Source organism: Micrasema longulum, unplaced genomic scaffold (genome assembly GCF_059751315.1).
Source record: "Micrasema longulum isolate JH-2025_06_02 unplaced genomic scaffold, ASM5975131v1 h1tg000251l, whole genome shotgun sequence".
NCBI classification, from domain to species: domain Eukaryota; kingdom Metazoa; phylum Arthropoda; class Insecta; order Trichoptera; family Brachycentridae; genus Micrasema; species Micrasema longulum.
In genome coordinates this window covers 935179-949716 of record NW_028277456.1, presented here as the reverse complement: position 1 = coordinate 949716, position 14538 = coordinate 935179, and the positions used below count along the sequence as shown (strand labels likewise).

Genomic DNA, 14538 nt, shown 5'->3' with positions numbered 1-14538 from the left:
AGTTTTATTCAAATTTTATGAATAAATGAGTCAATCATTTTTAGATATCTGCGCGCCATCCAATTCCTAATCCATAGTTTTTTCTTATTATTATCTTGTTCATCTTCCAAAAATTCCAAACACATTTTGGTCAATAACCATATTTCATATTTTCATCATCAGAAATCATATTTTTCGCGAACTCGCTCGCAACAAACGCCGCGCCGTCGTGTATTTATTTTCGTAGCGGTGACGTATGAACTGCGGCCGAATTTTCGTATTGTCCCAGCGTTTATGTTCTGCGCGGTCGAGGCTGTCCACGGAACCGGGACATGACAATATTGTCATATCCATTGTATTGTCCTCGTGTAAACAAGGCTTTATTAGATTTAACGTTTAAGCAAAAACTATCAAATTCGCGCCTTAAAAATATATTTTAAGGACTATTTTAGCGTAAATTGATCTTCAAAGTAATTCATCTAGCCTTTGTGATCCCAGTTACGAAATCAACCAATCAAATGATTGTATTTGTTACGATCTCGTTTTCATTTAAATAGAATTCGGTTGAAGACATCGCGGTTATTTTCTTCGCTCGTTGGCGGTTTGTTTTTTGGGTGTATCAAAGCCGGCTACTGATACTGATTAGTAATATTAATATTCAGTATAGTGTTTTCTTTTTCAAGCTTACTTGAAGTATTTTATAAAATGTATGAATACAGGGATGATGAAATTCAGTTATTGTAAGTGCGGTCTTGTTCGCAAAATATTTTTTATATGGGTATTATTGTTGTTTCTCAGTCTCATTTGAATTGTTTTTGTATAGTGATGTGGTCGAGAAAAAGATAGCTCAAAATGGGAGGAAACTTATACATGATTTAAATGACAATTGGAGGCTACTGGGTGTTGACGATCCGACGAGGGTAAAACGTACAGAGGAATTAATAGAAATAGTTCAGGAAAGGTATGATGAAGTTCTCGAAGAGACACTGGAAAAGATCAAGGTTATAGTATTGGAAATTGAAAGTGAGTATGATGTTGAAGTAAAACCTACTTGTATAATGAAGATAGATTCGTTTAACTTGTAAAAATATTTTGGGCGTGACTACAATAAACGGAATTTTTTAAATGTCATTATTGTCTGACGACTGTTGCAGATTTAAGAAATGAAGCTGTATTATTAGGTGACCGTTTGAGTATTAAAATAGATACACCTTTGTTAAGCAAAGGTACCCCCCTAAGTGCAATGAAAGAAACGCTGGAAAATGATTTAGACAAGTAAGTGTGCTGTGAAAATAAACCAAGTAATTATATTATTACCTGCAAACAATAAGATTTGTTTTGTACTAATGATTTGAAATTCTTTATAGATATCGAAAACTGATTGCCACCCGTGAAGAACATTTGTCCCAGTTAAATAGTTGGCAGAATAAGTTGTGCCACCGGCTGGGTTGCCCAGCCAAGGAGTTGGCGGAGACTCCACTGCCGTCGGAAGATGCTCTTCAGGAGTTGGCTCTGTACCTCAAGACACAAGAAGAGGAGTATGAAAAGCGGGTTGAAGTGTTCTTAAAGAAGCAGGAAAATATCAAACATCTTCTTGGTGAGAATGTTATTTTTAGAAGAAATGCTATTATCAATTGCTACTATTCTACCATCTTCTTGTGCACTAGTTAGAGAATTTAAGTGGGTAAAAAGGCAATACCTTATATTCCCTGGACTGATACTTGAAGCATAAATCTTCTTGCCTTCACTTAACAAATAATAATGATCGAGAAATGCTGCTATTGATACCTATACCAATGCAGTGCCCTCTGCACCATTAGGTGTGGAAAGGGTTATGATGATGCTGATGAAAGATTAAAAAGTTTAATTACAATAGATAATTGATCAATACAATATCCTTTTTATTTGTATCATTAGGTTTGCATTCAGATTATGTTGTATGTTTTGTTTTTGATTATTCAGGCAGGAGAAATCCTTGCTTGCATTTACATGATCTCAGAGTAATAATGCGCTACAGTTCATTATTCTCAGAGTAAAATTTTGCAATGTGGACAAGATTTTGGTTGGTTGGAAGATGTTGTTTTCTATAGTCCTTAAAATATAGCTTGATTATAATGACAGCTGCCAGACTAATGTCAATAGTGATAGTAAATTACTGATCATGTTCCGACCAAATCGATTTTATCAGTTTTTTCATGCAAACATGAAACTCGGTTTCCGAAAATTGATATCTAAACGCAAAAACAAGCATGTAATGTGTTTAAGACAACTACATATTTGCCAAAAAATAAGACATTTATATTTTTTTCAAGAACAACATCAAATGAACTATTTTTTTATTCGATCAATTTACATTGATCAATTTGTCCATCTCTAACGTTTTTGCAAAATAATGTAACCTTGTAAGAACGTCGTTAATACTTGGTTTATTTTAGTTTTAAAGTGGATTTTATATATTTATGTTGATTTATATGTCAAGCATTGTATTTAAAAATAAAAAAAATTACCTGCCAGATACTAATGATTTTTTGTGTGTCAATATAAATCTCTCCTTAGACGTACCTACAAAGTTATGCCGTCACCTTTGCTGACAACTGTCATTCTAATCGAGCTATATTTTAAGGACTATAGTAATAAATTTGCTTCTGTATTGCATATACTGGCTGTTAATTAAACCCTGTCACATCCGAAACCATGATGATAAGTATGAGCAAGAAGACATATTGGCACATTAAAATAAATGTTCAAAATTGAAAAAAATATAAAACTAAAAAAAGCAAATGGCTGCTTACTTCTGCAGGGAAGAAATGAGGAGGGGGGAGTCTGATACGCTGACAACCGCGCGGCCGCGCTCCCCTTTCTTCTTCCCTGCATAAGTAAGCAACCATTTGTTTTTCAAATATTTAAAAAAATCTTTGTTCTAAATATTTTTTTAAATATGCTAATATGTCTTCTTGCCTATATTGATCATCGTGGTGTCAGATGTGACAGGGTTTAAAGAACACTCTGTATAGGCTGCCTCCTCAGTAGTTAAGACCCTTGACTAATGCACGGAGGGTTCCGGGTTCGTTTCCCGGTGAGAATACAAAAATTGAAAATTTGTTTTTTCTCAAGCCTGGATGCAGTAATTCACTACTGTAAATAGGTCTCCTGGCGTTGTGGCGCATGAAAAAGATATGAAAAAATACTTGCATATTTGAAAATAGTATTTTTGTAGGTGAAATAGATGAGGACCCCCAGGACAGTTTTCAGTTTTATGTGATGAAATCATCTTACAAGGAATTTCGTGTTACGGATCAGAATATGGCCAAACTTGATGTTGTTCATAAAAGTCTTCTCCACCAGAGTCAACAAAAACAGGCAAAGGTAAATTAAAAACTAATTTTAGGTTATGATTTTCCCAAATAAGGACTAATCTTCGTAATAAAAAAATGGTATTTCAGCCCCAGCTAGTACTATCAACAAGGGCTTCAAATGTTGCTATAAATAAGGACCCAAATTATTTGTTACTATTGAAGAATGGTCTTCAAGAGCTTATTTTTAGTATCAATTTTTTGGTGTTGGGTTTATATTTGTAAAAGCTTTATTTTTTTCATTAATCTATGAATGTCAGGAGGGCTCTTATAATAAATATTTAAAATGTACATGAAGTATGTACATACCAGTGGCGTGTCGTCCATACATGCGATACATGCGGCACATGCCTTTAATACTGGAAAACTATGTAGGTAGTAGGTACATAACTTGTAAATGAAATATATGTACACTCTTATTATTAGATCTCACATAAGAATATGTTTATGTGTGCCCAATTTCAAGATTTAAAATAATAAAAATAAAAAACATCAAGTATTTTAATCATAGATTATTGACGTAATTATGAAACGTAATCACCCCTAAAATCGGCAACAACCAACTACGCATCATGGCTGACCGCAGCCGACTGACGGAACTAATACGCATATAAAATATTAGACGCTCAAAATGCTCTTGGGATTTTGAATAGTTAGCGCAAGCGCATCAGAACTTAAACCGCTAATTCCGCCCATGTATTGATGTGTTTTACACTGTTATATCAACCTACACTACCAACTGTGCATGCTGCTCGGATTTTGCATTTATATGGGGATAAGATTACCTACCAAGTAATAAAAATTCTTTTTGAAATACTTTTCCATTTTTGGGGGTAAGGACTTTTTTGTGGTTTTCTGCATTTTTTATGTTTATAATTAAAACTGTTAACTAAATTGAGTAAAATATTCAGGAAACAGGATTTTGTGAATATAATTTTCAAAACATTATAATTATGTAACCAAATGAAAATTTCAATCTGTAAAAAAACAATAATTACCTAATTAAAATTTTTATATTTTATTTAGTGTAAAACAGCGTTGTTAGGACTCTTGACGTTTTATCACTAAAACAATGTTGACTTCCGGTTTTTATTATGCCTTACCCAAAGTAATTTAAAATTATTTTTGAGTTCAGTGTTTTTTTTTTCACGTATAATATAGCTTATCGCGATAACTTTTACATTTTTAACTCTAAAATTGCAGTCTGAATTATTATTTTTGTTTTTTATTTTTAGTTATTTGTTTTTTTAATCTCATAATCCCTAATATGGCCGCTTAAGGAAGCAACGAATGTGGACTTAACCGCGATGCTAATCGGGAAAATAATTGAAATTGCCTAGTTGAATCTTTACTGTAGAGAAGTTTTAGTGGTCTTCCATTTAATTAAAAGGAACGTTGTTATTATTATTAACAGGATATTTAGTTATATAGATTTTTTTTAATCGGCGTGCGTGGAAAGTACGCCAGGAAATAGTGGTATGGCGTTCTATCCTCTCTGCCTACCCCTTAGTCTAAGACTTTGAACTTATCTGAGAAATTTGCAATTTTGTTTCACGGGTTTTATTTTTGTCAGTTAACATTTTTACTATCGAGATGGGGTTCCACAAAAAAGTGACCAATAATAATTAAGGTTCCATAGACAAAAAATGGAAACTGCTGTTCTAAAGCATACGATATTATGTTTATCAAATAATCAAGTTGTGGTCCTGTGGCTAGTATCTCGGACTCACAGATCAAAGGTCCGTGATTCGAATCCCACTCTACCCCAACTTGATTCCCATTTTCTAATAGTGAGTTATTTACAACTTGTTGAAAATGGCCCTCAAAATTAAATATTTGGGTAAATCATAAGAACGCAAATATTTCTTTATTTAAAAAAAAAAGAAAAAAAGTTAATAATGTAAAAAAAAACAGTTTTTTTTTTTTTTTAGATTCTAATTTGTTTTTTACCTTCTTATGACCGCATGCCCAGTTTCAAAAGTCACCGCACGCTACTGGTACATACCTAAACCAATGGTTATATAATATAGTTTTTACTTCAGTAGCGAATGGTAGAGAAGATTTTAATATATTAAAAAAATACATAGTAGAAGTCTTAACAAATATACAAGTTTTACACACATGTAGATTATTAGAAGTCCTAACAGAAAATGGCAAAATATAATTTTTGACCGTTTGTGGACTTACGAGTTTTACAAGTTAGGGTGACGATAATAATAATTTTAATTGTATTAAGTAATTGCAAAGAGAAGGAAAGGATAAAAAAGAGTGGAAACACACTGAGAATTGTGACTGTGACCATTTTAGCGGATAGCAAAGCTAATTTGTTTGCAGCAGAAGTAATGTGAAGGAGGTCTATACAATTTTGTTCATCTGCAGGTATTGGAAATGCGCGAGCGTTTATCCATACTTTGGGAGAGGCTGGAGGAGTCTCCAGAATATCGAATGACATTCCTGAGCAAGTATCCTGGACACTCTCGTTCGACACAAGCTGCTTTGGAAGTTGAGTTACAACGCTGTGAAGAAAAAAAACGACAGAGTTTCAAGGTTACTGCCAAAATTGGTTGATTTATTACTCAATCTAAACTACTTGGTTACATTTTCTTGTTTTTCTCTTCTATTTTTCTCACAAGGCAAGTCTGTATTGAGGGAGACAAATTTTCATTTTAAACCATTTACAGTTTGTCTTTACATCAAATTCACTAAAAATACTTTTTCCTTTCTCGCAGTTGAACTTAATTTTATTTGATGACTTTGATTATTATTTGAAGCATAAAGTCGACGATTGGTCTAACCAATCTGACCTGATTTCAGCTGCACACTAGCTATTCATACATAACCTTAAATTGTAGACAGCAAGACCGTTTATATAATATTACAAACAAAAAATCTATGATGGTAAAATATTTTTATTTCAGTTGTTTGTTGGCAAAGTGCGCACTGAAATAGTAGATATGTGGGATAAATGTCTCTATAGTGATTTACAAAGAGAAAAGTTTGTAGAATTTTACTCCAAAATCTACAATGAAGACTTACTAATGCTGCACGAAATTTACTTGGAAGAATTGAAAGAATTTCACAAAGATAATAAGTAAGTTTTTTTTTCAATTTTTTTCACGTTTCTAAAGTATTAACAGTGCGTTTCAATGTTTCATAGGTTTATGTTAATGTGTTAGTGCGTCGGTGAACCAAGTAAACGTACAATTTTTGCTTTTGTAAGCACGTACATTTGAATGAATTATATGAAAGTTTTTTGCCACGCACACAGAAGAAAACTTTATTAAATATTTGATTGGACTGTATATTAGTTTTTAAAAGCCAAGTGATTAGTAAAATTATTCTAATGTTCCTTTTAACCAACCTTCCTCTTAAGTTAATTTTTGTATTATTTGCTATTTAGTTAACGATACAAAAGTTTGTACACTCTCCAGCTAGAAACGCCTCTAAATTTAGAAAATATTATGTTTTATATATTAGATAAGAATATGTAAAGACTTAGTACGAGGTATATTCAAAACATATGTTCCATTTGTATTTCTGTTCCATCTGTAACCTAGGAGGTGTAGACTATTGCTAGGGGAGGCCAGAATTTTAAAATAAAAAACAGTTTTCAATAAAATAAATTAAACTTCACATTGTAACGTAATATGTAGTAGATTTTTTTTTTTACATCTCAACCAATTGCACCACTAATAAAGATGACATAATTTGTTCATACAACACACTATTTAATTTAGACACATTTTTTTATTACAATAACATTAAGACTAAATTAATATTTTGTAATAAATAATGTTAAATAAATTGTCATTATTACATTTTATTATGAAATCAGTAACTGAAATATACTTATTTATGTCATTTTTATGAATAAAGTTATTGTCATTCTGTTGTAATGTAAAAAAAAAATCACTTCAAAGACAAACCGGCGAATCGCCGGCTTTGTGTGTCAGTGACAAATTGACCTTGGCTGGCGATTCGCCGGCTTTGTGTTGCAATGGGTTAAAATATACATTTAATTTCTATTGGAAAAATGCTATTCTATATTACAGTCAATAAAATAAATTGAAACGGTCAAACTTAAATCGTGGTGGCCACACCCCCTCCCCTCCGCCCTCATAGAAATGAAAATGTGAAGCTGTTTCTTAAATATCAATTAATTTTGTAAAACTGTTCCAGCAGTTGCTTAAACCAGATTTTTTTGCCCACGCTGCTCTAAACATTTTTTTCAGGGAGGCTCAGTAGTGTTGTATACGCTTCGTAGTGCTTATTAAAATGACAAATAAAATTTATAATCCCGCCGCTTGAGATATAAGGTCTGTAATTTATTCCCTCAATGCGAAGTAGATTTAACCAGTCCGTGTTCATCAACAGATTTGTGAAGTGCATGGAGAACATGTGATACGTGATTCAGTGGTAAGGAGATGGGAAAGACAAATCAAGGAAGGTCTTACTAATGTGCATGACACCGAATGAAATAAGCATCCAACTTTGATGAACCAGTTCCGAGGAAACTAAGTACATACCTTATCTCGCAAGCGGCGGGATTTTCAATTTTATTCAGTATTTCAAACAAGAACCCAGAAGCGTACACAGCACTCAGCTAACTCATAATGGTGTCAACTCCTGCGATCATAGCGCTGCAATGCCATGAAATACAAACAGAGCTTACTTTCTGGATAAACCTCGTATGTGTAATACTAGTTTGTAAATTTTTTTTTTAAAGTTTTTTTTATGACTAAATAAAGAATACAATACGATTTAACCCTGACCTTACAGAAAAAAATATTTTTATTTTATCACGGGATTATCATAAATAGTTTTGAACTCCCTTATTGCTGATGGGTAGATATTCCTTCTTTGCCAGAGAAAATGTAACCTTGGTAACTTGTTTAAGGGATATATTTGACATGCATGAGGTGCGACAACAACTTTGGACAAAGTGGAGTGAGTTAGAAGCTCGCGCCAATGAGCCAGGACGGTTTCATAATAGAGGTGGTCAACTGCTGAAGGAGGAAAAAGAACGCAAAACTGTATCTAATCAGGTTATTATAATATGTTTACTTTATTTACGTATTTTATTTACAGTCTAAAAAGAGTAGAAATGGGTAAAATTTGGAATTACAATGCCAAATTTGAAGTGGATTTGATTGTGATCAGTTTACGACGTTCTATTACATTACTACTGTTTTTTAAGTGTTACCATAAGAGGAAAGATTTAAAAGAACACCAATAACATAACATACATTTGACTTTTTTTGAGAGAATGAAGTGGTCATAAAATTTTCATAAATCCAATTTTCAATAATCGTCATGTTTTCTACATAATATGAGTATTTATACAAACCTTTTCAATTATTTCTTATATTTCTTACTATAGTATTGAGTGAGTTTCTAGAAAACATATCTCAATTCTCATTTCAATTATGTTTTTATATATATATTATTTTTCTATTGATTTCAATGATACTATTATTTAGTTTTTTTTTAATACTACTATATTTTACTATTATTTTGTTGATTATAATGATACCATTATTTTGTAAATTTGATTATGTGTGAATCTAAATTTGTATTTAACTTTTTTTCTAGATTGTTATTCTATTGCATCATGTGTCATTATAATTCAATCTAATATATTTTACTATATATTTCTATTGTTAATTATTATGGCTTGACATGGGCATAGCCTAAAAAGCCTTAATAAGTTCATTAATATTTAAACTAGTGTAATTAAAAGAAATATTTTTAAAAACCAGCCGATAACAGGTCATCAGTCCTGTAGGTGCATAGACTTCCATATTCCCCTTTCAAAAATAATTTCCCTCTCTGTTGCAATTTATTTAGATGCGTATATTGAGGAAGTTCAGTGGTTTAAAAAAAAAACATTGTTAATAGACTATCAAACTAAGTCAAAATTATTTTTTAATACTTTTATGTATCTTACTTACGTAAACCAGAAATCTCTCACAACACTATCATTGGTTGATTTGGAAGAACTAGTGATGTTGTTCAAAGTATTTATCTTTAGTTCAAATAATTTTTATTATTATTTTCATACATTTTCAAAAAACTGAAACTTGTGACATAAAAAAATGGCTCCTGAAAAGTAGGGCATTTTGACTTATTTGATTATTCGATTATTCCCCCCACATGTAACTATATTATGTAGTTAATATGAAAAACTCAATGCTTTAAAATATTATAGCATTCCCATCAAAATCAATGAAATTTAAAATAAATTTATAATTTATTTGCACAGTTGCCGAAAATAGAAGCAGAGCTCACCCAGCTAGTGGAGCTTTATGAATCTCGCACGGCCAAAAAGTTTACAATAAATGGCGAAAGTCTTCTGATGTGTATGCAAAATGACTGGAACAAGAAGAATTTGGTGAGACATTACATGTACAACTCTATTGACTCAACTTTACCTTCAGAATGTCACTGATCTGATCACTTTTATTAGTTGTTGGTATTTGTGTACATAGTTAAAATAACCTGATATTAATTTCCTACATATACATTTTTTTTTACATAAAAGTCAACAAATCCCACATGGGCATGGCAAAAAAAATTCATTCAGTTGAAAAACCCACTGTATCTTGTTTTGTAAGCTCTATTAATTACGTAGTTAGTATTAACAATAATAGGTTAATATGGTATTACAGGAACGTAAAAATAAGTTGTCAGCTCGCAAACTGAACCCTTCGGGAGTCACTATGTCGGCACCTCGCTCGGCCCCCGCGTCCAGACAGTTGGCTAACTTTACTGCCAGGGCTGCACTCACTGCAGTTAAAAGGTAAAAAAATTCTTTTATTTAATAAAATCTATTTGTCTTATTTCAAAAATGATTTAAAATCTATTTCTATGATGACTTTGGATAAACTGATGTACCTATTGGTGTTATAGCTGAACATGCATTTATTTATAGGCGCTTAAGTCCTCGACAGTCTCCTCAAGTAAGCAAGTCTCGCTTGCTGCCTCGTCGTCTTCACCTGTCTCCCTCTTCCTCTCCGGCCCCCACTGCCCCGGCCACTCCCGCCACCCCCGCCCGCCCGGTTCGGGATGTTGGCCCTCAAGCCAAGAAATTCAAGGGACCTTTACCGACTATCGCAGTCAACGGTTACATACTCAAGAAGAAAAAGGTATGCCAAAAATACCTTTCGATTTTACAACCCTAACTGCAGTCTTGATGTAAAATGTGCACCTTACTCTTTTATATTTTTCCTTTAGATTGTGGGCAGGAGAAGTGGAGATAACAAGAATAAAAGACGTTCGCGAAAATCTAAGGGTGAGAAATCTATCAACTCGGATAAAGAGCATGACCAAGAAGTTCCGGAAAATACTTTGTCCTCTTACATAGAGTTTCAGGTAAAAAGGCTGAGTGATATTACTGAAGTTACTTTACGATCAAGTGAAATACTGTAGCCTTGGTGTTAACTTAAAATGCCCTTTTTTCTCTAGAATGTCTTAAAATGTATATATTTTTTGCTAGGTTAGTATTTAGTGTAAAGTTAGTAGATATTTATCGAGTAAAACTCATACTAAATGTATGTATTTCGTTTTACGTTCTGTCGTGTCCGCCCTGGTTGATATTAAAATTAATCGTATTATTACAGGAGCACCTCCATGATAATTCTGCTTCGCGAAGTTCAATTCTGCCAAGGCGGGCATTGCGATCGCGAACATTTAATCCGCAAGCCTCATCTTCTGTTTATATGCCCGATGGACAGGTTACTCCCAGCAAGAATGTTGTCGCACTCCACCATAATCGTAAAAGGGAAGCCACTAAAGAAAATGCTCCTCCGTTTGTCACACCTAGCAAATTGACCCCTAAAGCTCACACTTACGCTTCCAACACATTCGGCGCCACTCCTATGGCCAACAGATATAATCCATCCCATAACACCAACACCAAGATGGCAGACGGCAAGACTGGGAGGAATGTGGAGTTATTCGCCACTCCGCGGCCCATCAGTAAGGCTACCAAGCCAGGCTTGTTTCGCCAAAATACTGTCGGCGTCGACTCTCCTGTGGAGAGACCTCGCCCCATGCTTCGCTCCAGCAGTTCTCACAACCTGAGAGCTAATAGTCCGTCCTTCGCTAATCAACAGTCTAAACTTCAGTTGGCATCTAAATTGCCTTTGATTATATAATTTTTATCTAGAAAAAGTTTTAAAAAAATGTTTATACTGTGTATTTGATATTTAAAAAATATTTTGTACATCTTTTATACCATGGTACCTGAAAATGAAATAAACTCTTATATTTATCTTGGGTCTTATACTCCGGTGAATACTATTTTTATTTTTTTTCTTCTTAAGATGTTATTAGGATAGATACTTTTTTCAATGGAAATATATTTATAAAGATCAACCCTGTAAAGTTTATAATAGTATAACATTATTTCTATACACTGCAACAGTTTTCATTGTTTTTTTCAAAAATTATCATGAAAACTTAAAAACATAAATTGGTAATCCTTTTTATATAATATTCAGTATTAGGATAAACCGAAAAAAAATCAGTTTCTCTCATAATTCTTTGTATTTAGATTTCTTTGCTTGTCATTAAAATGGATTTCACAAGGTACATGATATTATGAATGTCACAGTGCGGTATGTAAGAGTAAGCTTTTTTTTTTGTTTCAAAGTTATTCAATGTTGCGGTGCTATTTCTTTTTTATTTGATTGTTTTTCCTGTTGATACATTATTCAATTTTTGAGATATTTAAAACAAAATGAGTCCTTGGTATTTTTATGCAATTATAAATTTGTCCTTAGAATAAATAAGGAATGTATGTACATGTTAATTATCTTAGTAGAAGAAATGTACATTTAATTTTCCTTAGTTTGAAGATATCTATTAATTCTAAAACTATGTTTAAATTTAGATAAGCAAATTAGAAATCTATAAAGAATTCAATTCATTATATTGCATTGCTATTATTTACCTCTAAATATATAGTATCGCGTGGCAGAACTAAATTACGGAACTGGGAAATGCTATGTGGGCTTGTACTTTTTACTTTTAGTTAAATTAAGTCACTTTTGGATGGTAAATTTTCAGAATTGTTTAGACTACTGTTAGATTAGGGGAAGAGTATCACCTAGAAAGGTTAGTTTTATTTTTGTAGTTTTCTTTAAATACATGCATAATTATTTTTTTGAAGCTTATGAATACATCCGATTAAAGCACAATAAATGTGGCAATCCCCAATCTCTAGTCGTTTTGGCGGTATGTATGTACCTATATATTTTTATCTAGCGTCTGAATTTGGTTGGTTTGGAGTAATTGCTGCATTTATTATAGCGATAAACCCCACAAGTACTTGTACAATGTTAAACAAATAAATAAACTAAAGCAAAATCTCTTTCGAATTTTTTGGAATGGTTTTTATTTTCTGGTATATTGTGTATACTAGATTATTAACAACATTATTTGGTTTCTTTTATCCTTAATATTACATGAGCATATTTATCTTTAGTTAGTGAAAATAATCCATTGGACAATTTCTTTACTATAATATATAATTTTATTAAAAATATACTCAATAAGAAACACAATGTTTTCATCATAAAATAAACAAATTAGGAATTTTAATCAAAATAAACAAACATTTTCATTAAAACTCAACAAATTTAGGCTATTTTATTTAAACCTTTTTTTTATTGTTGTGTAATTATTATTTTATAGTAATTTTAATTAGGCACAACCATCGACCTATTAATACACATAGATGCGCCCTTAAATAAAGTATGATATAAAAAAGTAGTGACACGAAAACGTACCCATAGTTACTGAATTTTGGGAGACTGCAAATACTACAAAAAGTGGGAGGATACCCATTTTTGGGAAGTAAAAATGTTTGTATTTTAATGTTTCAAAACAACGTTAGTTTTTTATAAATCCCAATCAGATTCTTTTCTTAGATTCCTTTCATTTTTATCCATTTATTTCTTTTTACTGGATGTTTGGGAATGCTAAAATAATATTAACTTATATCTATTATATCTTTAAAACTGTATTCCTGCTAGTGCACCCCTGTTAGAAAGAAGAGCTTCACCTTTGTGCCGCTAGGCGTAGTTTAATATTTAAGATAAAAAATGCTTATATTTGAATATGAATTATTTTAATCTTTTTTAATCACTTATAAACAAATACTTTCCAATGAAAAGATACATCATTATTTTTAGAACGTAAATCCGAACAGTTTTTTTTTTACATGTTTTCACAACAAGCAGGCATTTTGGTTTCGATTCTAAACGTCGAGCTCATGTCACCTGGCTGTTGATCAAAGAATGACTAAATGCGCATTGGGCATCACTGAGCGTTTGGGCTTCAGTTCAGTGTCATCGTTTTTAAGAGGTCAGGGTGCACCTATGTGTATTAATAGGTCGATGGGCACAACCATTTTTATTTACAATGCTTGATGTGGATTTTTCATGGCACATATTTTTTTGTAATTTAAAATTAATAATATGCGAGCTAATTATTAGAATCATTCCCTAATTTCTAATATACAAAGCATAAAATGATATATTCTCTCAGTATTAAATATTTTTTTGTGTTATATGTAAATTAATGCGTTTAAAAATGATTATTATGTTATGAATATTTGAATAATTATTATTAGAATTGAAAAAAGGGCATTCACTTATTCTTAATAAATGAAATTTCTGTCATGTTTCAACTGTTTTTTTTCCCTGCACTGAAATAATACAATTTTATTTATTATTTTTAATTTAGGCTCAAAATATCATAACCATCAATTGAACATAGTTCAGAAAGCAGCTAGTCCACAATTTTGAAAAAATGAGATATTGGTGTTATCGGGTGCATTAAGGTCTATTCTATGTTCTGTTAAAAACAGCCAGTCTGCTTTCATACAAAAAAAATGTAATAATCACCTTTTGAAAATAGTGTTAATCACAAAAACAGCATTTCTCAATTTGCATAAAACAACCACAGCACTAGGAAAATCTTAAGGTATAGATGCTAATGTGAAGATTAATACCTCCAGAAATCTAATTCTCTTTAATACATTAAAGTTGATCAATAAGTATGTATTTTAATTTTATAAATTCATTAATTTAAAAATACCTGTAGTAAAAAAAACACATTTCAATACAGAATGTCACTTTTTACATTCAAAGTTTGATGAGGTTTCATTTAATATTAGATCTGGCTGTTTTCTGCAAAATGC

At 31.9% G+C, this 14538-nt stretch overlaps 1 protein-coding gene across 2 annotated transcripts; it reads left to right on the top strand.

Moving 5' to 3' along the window:
* The first annotated feature begins 530 nt into the window (after positions 1-530).
* On the top strand, positions 531-12703 carry LOC148283276 (protein regulator of cytokinesis 1-like). Of its 2 annotated transcripts, none has more exons than XM_088223829.1 (13): positions 531-719; positions 803-1002; positions 1134-1254; positions 1347-1576; positions 3197-3345; positions 5712-5879; positions 6251-6423; positions 8230-8377; positions 9595-9723; positions 10001-10131; positions 10264-10477; positions 10566-10703; positions 11066-12703. In XM_088223829.1, the coding sequence occupies exons 1-13, from the start codon at positions 685-687 to the stop codon at positions 11486-11488; spliced, it is 2259 nt and encodes a 752-aa protein (XP_088079955.1). In that variant the 5' UTR covers positions 531-684; the 3' UTR covers positions 11489-12703. The 2 variants fall into 2 exon arrangements, with proteins under 2 accessions (XP_088079955.1, XP_088079954.1); XM_088223828.1 differs by having other exon boundaries at positions 10952-12703.
* Positions 12704-14538: the final 1835 nt, after the last annotated feature.

Bases quoted from the DNA above. Each gene is read 5' to 3' on its own strand.
- LOC148283276 (XM_088223828.1), top strand. From the start codon at position 685: ATGTATGAATACAGGGATGATGAAATTCAGTTATT. The intron at 8,378-9,594 runs GTTATTATAATA...TTATTTGCACAG, and splicing joins GCAAAACTGTATCTAATCAG to TTGCCGAAAATAGAAGCAGA. The intron at 10,704-10,951 runs GTAAAAAGGCTG...GTATTATTACAG, and splicing joins CCTCTTACATAGAGTTTCAG to GAGCACCTCCATGATAATTC.